This window comes from Glycine max, chromosome 14 (assembly GCF_000004515.6).
Source record: "Glycine max cultivar Williams 82 chromosome 14, Glycine_max_v4.0, whole genome shotgun sequence".
Lineage (NCBI taxonomy): Eukaryota > Viridiplantae > Streptophyta > Magnoliopsida > Fabales > Fabaceae > Glycine > Glycine max.
This window is the reverse complement of record NC_038250.2, coordinates 5150640-5157243: the sequence shown is the minus strand read 5'-3', so window position 1 is coordinate 5157243 and position 6604 is coordinate 5150640. Positions and strand designations below refer to the sequence as shown.

Sequence of the window (6604 nt, the reverse complement as noted above, 5' to 3'; positions counted from 1 at the left end):
CGAATGACAGATTCAAGGAGCAAATAGGGATGGATATTGAGTCTCTCTCTCTCCTTGTTATCCTTTATATATATACGAGAAAAAAAATTAAAAAAAATACTAATATAGGAAAATATATAAAAAGTAGGTTTTTGAATTGATATATATTTGTTTTAAATTTTTCACTAGTAAATATATTTTTAATTTTATTCATAAAATTAATACTAACTAATTTTAAAACTTATTATTTATTAAATAAGTATTTATTTAAAGTTAGGTATTTAAATAATTGTGAAAAAAATTATCCTCCCTTAATATACTTCTGAATTTGTCCATGATTACTACTAAGTCTAGACTAAAATATAAATAAAATTTTAGTTAACTCTTTCCTATACTTAATGATAGTATCTAAAGTAGTATTTATTTAATTAGAATTTTATTTTTAATTATCTTTTCTTTCTTGATGGGTATGAATTAATTTTTTATTTTTTATTTTGCTATATTTCAGTTTGGAGGGAGTATTGTTTACTCTTGAAAAACTGCACTAATCTCATTTTTCTCATCCACTCATTCGATAGTTTATCTTATGAAGATAACTAATTTTTGAAATTATATATAATAAATTTTAATGGTGGGATTAAGAACTACACACCCTCAGTTTATGTTGAATGTTGATTTGAAAATATAAAGTTGATAGTGGTCGGAGAAGGTTGAAGGTAAAAGGAAAGAGAGAGATTATGTGTTGAAATTCCCTTCAATGACAATTTTTAAGAAACTAACTTCAATTAATAAAATAAAATAAAATAAACAAAGTACACTTTCTCCGGCATAAATAATCTTTCGTGGAACAGGCATGTGCCCATTCATCGACTCCTCCTTAAAACTTTCAGCTTTTCATTGATATCCTCCGGCAAATATGATTTCTTTAAGGCTAAGCCTTCTTTTCACACTTATCTGCTGTCTGATTATTAATCAGACATATTCCAAGAATGATCGGAAGGCAAATATATGCACATTCTTCATTCTTTCATTATAATATTTTACTAGATGCATACTTTTCCCTTCTGTTGTTAGCTTTACACTTTTATTATAAGATGATGGTGCTTACAAATTCTTCTCTTGAATTTAATATTTTCATTTTCTGAATACAGACTTACATTGTCTACATGGGCGACCACCCTAAGGGCATGGACTCTGCTTCCTTACCTTCCCTTCATATAACCATGGCGCAAAAAGTCCTTGGCAGGTTGAAATTGAATCCTATAAATTATGTCTATTGTCTAATCCTTGTTTCATGATAACATCATCATTCTTTATGAAAGCCATGTTTAAGTTAGTTCCAGCATTACCAAAGCTTCTTGATTGGCAACTCTAGAGTATATAAGTTTTGGAAATGCTTTAGATAAAAAAGGGAAAAGTCTGTGGGTTTGATTCTTCCTGTTAACAAAAACAAACAAATTAACCATTAACATTTGTGGATAAAAAAAAGTTTTGTAGATACTTCACAAATATCTCATAAATCTTAATCACTGAATAATATGAATCTATTAATCATTGTAACTAGGCACATAATCCTTTGTTTGTTATGCGAAAAAAGTATTGTAAGATTGACCATCCAAATGTGCATTTATCCAGCGACTTTGAACCAGAAGCTATACTTCACAGCTACAAAAAAAGCTTTAATGGTTTCGTCATCAAGTTAACAGAAGAGGAAGCACAAAGAATGGCAGGTACTTTAATCTCCTCCTTTATATCCCAACTATTGCTTAAAATATTCACTCAAAGGAAAACCATAGCATTAATACTTTGGTATTGTAACAGAAATGGACAATGTTGTCTCTGTTTTCCCAAATAGGAAAAGTCGTCTGCAGACGACTAGATCGTGGGACTTCATAGGCGTTTCACAGCAAATCCAAAGAACAAGTTTAGAGAGAGACATAATTGTTGGAGTAATAGACTCAGGACTTTGGCCTGAGTCTAAGAGCTTCAGTGATGAAGGATTTGGTCCTCCACCAAGCAAATGGAAGGGATCATGCCACAACTTTACCTGTAACAAGTAATCATCTATTGATATATCTCACAAAGAACACTAACACATTCTTTAACATATTTTTGTTTTTTAAAATATTTTTTATTGTTAGATCAAATTTATTAAAAATGACACAATCAGCAAAATTTTGTGATAAGACCCATTAACTAAAAAAGGATTAGTCTTGCTCTTGGCTAGGATATACTAATAATAAATAGTTAATATAATTAATTATAATATTAACCCACATTAATTATTAGAATAAAAAATTTCAACAAAATGTTAACAACATCTCTTTGATTTCTTTGAGAGAAATTAATGTTTTCTTTTACCAACAATTTTAATTTACTTCTAGACAATAGCTAATCCATTGAGCTCATATGCTTTTATTTTAAAGTTACAGTAGTATGTATTTGAGTTTTATATTTTTTTTCCACATCAATTATTTTAATTCATTTTTTCTTTTTTCATCTCTCATTTTGTTAAAAAAACTGTAAAGACAAATTATGTAGTTACAATTTTTCTTAATTTATACTAAAATTAATTTTTTTTTTAATATATATACATATTAAAAAAAGTTTAGAATTTTAGTATATATTAAGGATGGCCAAAAGTCCAGCTAGCATGAAACAGGGAAACTAAGATGGAGGGGCCACCACACTGCTCATGGGCCTAGTTGCCTGGCCTAGTAGTAAGTCACGGACCATCATTTTGTAGGTATTGTTTCTATTGCCTTGCGCACGCAAGAATTAAGAATTAAAGATAAGAGAATTTATAATATGGTTTTTTTATTAGTAAGAATTAAAGATATTGATAGGGATTTTATGATAATTTACTCAATCTAGTTAACCAATTGAGATAAATATACTTTCAATTTATTATATGGTTTCGACTAGACTCCAATCAATCCATAATCAATTACATAAAAAAAACTTAACATCACATTTTGAATCAAAAGCTTGTGAGATATAAAGTGATCTTATCCGACTCAAACAAAATTGCTTTCAATGGAGGATACTTGTGGTGTGGTGTAAAAAAAATCATTCTTTACTAAAGCGTGTCACCACTTGTATGCAGAAAAATAATTGGAGCAAAATACTTTAACATCGAAGGTGACTATGCCAAAGAAGATAGCATATCACCTAGAGATGTACAAGGTCACGGGTCACACACTGCATCAACAATTGCTGGAAATTTGGTTAAGTCTTCAAGTCTACTAGGGTTTGCCTCAGGGACAGCCCGTGGAGGTGTTCCATCAGCACGCATTGCTATATACAAAGTATGTTGGATCAAAATAGGTTGTCCTCAAGCTGAAACCCTTGCAGCATTTGATGAAGCAATTGCTGATGGAGTTGATATAATTTCCATTTCAACCGGACTTACTAGTATAGTGTACATTCCGTATTTCCAAAGCGCATTTGATATAGGAAGTTTCCATGCAATGAAGAGAGGTATATTAACGTCAAAATCAGCCGATAATTCGGGTCCAGGGTTATCCTCTATCACAACTTATTCGCCATGGATACTCTCTGTGGCAGCTAGCACTATTGGCAGAAAGTTCCTTACTAAGGTGCAATTGGGCAACGGCATGGTTTTTGAGGTACCCTTTTTTTTAATAACTTGTAGTTTAACTATATGAAATTATAATAATAAGTTTAATTTTTATGAACGACTCTGCTTTGTATACAGGGGGTTTCAATTAACACTTTTGATCTCAAAAACAAAATGTTTCCACTGGTTTATGCTGGAGATGTACCTAACACTGCTGATGGATATAATAGTTCCACATCCAGGTATCAGAATATGAATCCAATTTTGTGATTTTTCCTCGTTTAGTAAAAGAAATTGGATTTGAATTTCATATTTTACTACTGCTCAGGTTTTGCTACGTTAACTCTGTGGATAAACATTTGGTGAAAGGAAAGATCGTTCTGTGTGACGGAAACGCGAGTCCTAAAAAAGTTGGGGATTTGTCTGGGGCAGCTGGGATGCTTCTTGGAGCCACTGATGTAAAAGATGCTCCATTCACTTATGCACTGCCCACAGCTTTCATTAGTTTAAGGAACTTTAAACTAATACATTCTTACATGGTTTCATTGAGGTATTGGTCCATATTTTCTTATCTATAAGACAAATGTTAATCAGTATCTTAAAAAACATTATTTAAGACTTCTCTAGGACAGAAAGACATTTATTTAAAAGTTAAGTTATTGACTTCAACCTGTTTCATTAAATGCTTCCCAATTGGCAGAAATTCGACGGCCACAATATTTAGGAGTGACGAAGACAACGATGATTCACAAACCCCTTTCATAGTTTCATTTTCATCTAGAGGTCCAAATCCACTTACACCAAACACTCTCAAGGTAACTCCAAAATGATTTTCAATGGCAAAATCCACGTCCAATTGTCATCTTCAACCTGAAGATGCTCATTGATGCTTTTCATGATATTGTAGCCTGATCTCGCAGCCCCGGGAGTTAATATTCTAGCTGCATGGTCTCCAGTCTATACAATTTCAGAATTTAAAGGTGACAAAAGAGCAGTTCAATACAACATAGAATCTGGCACTTCAATGGCTTGTCCTCATGTATCAGCTGCAGCTGCATATGTCAAATCATTTCATCCCAATTGGTCTCCTGCTATGATCAAGTCTGCACTAATGACCACTGGTAACAATTGTTCTGCATTTATTTTTAAGATTTATTTAATGTTGTCAACCAATCAAAAATAATATTTAGTATAGCTTTCTAAGATAATTACTATAGAATTCAAGTCCTTTAACATAGTTATTTGTGATTGGATAACCGTATAAATCAAATTTTTATAATTTCATTGTATTCTAATTAATTTTCTTACTTTTATAATGTATCTATTAAGAAAGTCAATGTTTCTTTATCATTGTTACTTGTTATGCTTCTAATTAGTCAACAAAGTATATGACTCTCTTTTACATTTCAATTAACAGCCACACCAATGAGTCCTACTCTTAATCCTGATGCTGAATTCGCATATGGCGCGGGTCTAATTAATCCTCTTAAGGCGGCAAATCCTGGTTTAGTGTATGATATTAGCGAAGCGGATTATGTCAAGTTCTTGTGTGGAGAGGGCTATACAGATGAAATGCTTCGAGTTCTCACTAAAGATCATAGTAGATGCAGCAAACATGCTAAAAAGGAAGCTGTATATGACCTTAATCTCCCATCATTAGCTCTTTATGTAAACGTCTCATCTTTCAGTCGTATTTTCCATAGAACAGTTACAAATGTGGGATTGGCAACGTCTAGTTATAAAGCCAAAGTGGTATCTCCATCTTTGATAGATATTCAAGTGAAACCAAATGTTCTGTCCTTCACATCAATTGGGCAGAAGAAGTCATTCTCCGTCATAATTGAAGGGAATGTCAATCCGGATATACTGTCTGCTTCTCTGGTTTGGGATGATGGAACTTTTCAAGTTAGAAGCCCCATTGTAGTGTATGGTGATACATAATTTAGTGTCATTAATTTTTTCTTTCTAAAGTCAAAATCTAGATTATATGTTTCATGAAGATTAGTCGGGACTAGAGATAAATAATAGTCCGAGACCATATAATAAATTGAATTAAGATTTATCTTAATTAGTTAAACAGATTGGGTAAATTATTATAAAATCCCTATCAATATCTTTAATTCCTACTAATAAAAAAATCATATTATAAATTCTCTTATGTTTAATTCTTAATTCTTGCGTGAGCAAGGCAATAGAAACAATACCTACAAAATGATGGCCCGTGACTTACTACTAGGCCAGACAACTGGGCCCGTGAGCAGTGTGGTGGCCCCTCCGTCTTAGTTTCCCTGTTTCATCTAGCTGGACTTTTGGCCATCCTTAATATATACTAAAATTATAAACTTTTTTTTAATATATATATATATATATTAAAAAAAATTAATTTTAGTATAAATTAAGAAAAATTGTAACTACATAATTTGTCTTTACAGTTTTTTTAACAAAATGAGAGATGAAAAAAGAAAAATGAAATAAAATAATTGATGTGGAAAAAATATAAAACTCAAATACATACTGTAACTTTAAAATAAAAGCATATGAGCTCAATGGATTAGCTTTTGTCTAGAAGTAAATTAAAATTGTTGGTAAAAGAAAAGATTAATTGCTCTCAAAGAAATCAAAGAGATGCTGTTAGCATTTTTCTTAAACAAATAAGAAATAATAAATTATCTCCTTGAGAGAGAGAAGATTTATTGATATTGTATGTCTTGAGACAAATGTGAGAACCACCGAATCTATTTAGGCCAAAATACCATGCTGATGTGTAGAGGTGTTTGTGGTGTGTTTTTGGTGTAAAATTAATTTGAATCAAACAAAAAAATTATATACGGTATAATTTGGTTCGGTTTAGATTATTTATGAAATTCAAACCAAACCAAATCAATCTTTTATAGTTTGGTTCGATTCAATTTTTGTGATTTGAAAAATTCTACTACTAATAAGTATTAAAATATAACCCAAAAAAGAAAACACTATGTGTGCATGTAAAAGCCACCCATGCTAAGGTGGATTCCAAAGGAAATTTCGAAATGAAAGCATTAACCT

General features: G+C 31.4%; 1 protein-coding gene across 1 annotated transcript; it reads left to right on the top strand.

The window, feature by feature from the left end:
- The first annotated feature begins 821 nt into the window (after positions 1-821).
- Positions 822-5636, top strand: LOC100787973 (cucumisin). The gene is made up of 10 exons (XM_003544105.5): positions 822-979; positions 1131-1225; positions 1615-1709; positions 1801-2035; positions 3086-3608; positions 3698-3801; positions 3888-4109; positions 4260-4374; positions 4467-4680; positions 4977-5636. The coding sequence occupies exons 1-10, from the start codon at positions 896-898 to the stop codon at positions 5498-5500; spliced, it is 2211 nt and encodes a 736-aa protein (XP_003544153.2). The 5' UTR covers positions 822-895; the 3' UTR covers positions 5501-5636.
- The last annotated feature ends 968 nt before the right edge of the window (positions 5637-6604 follow it).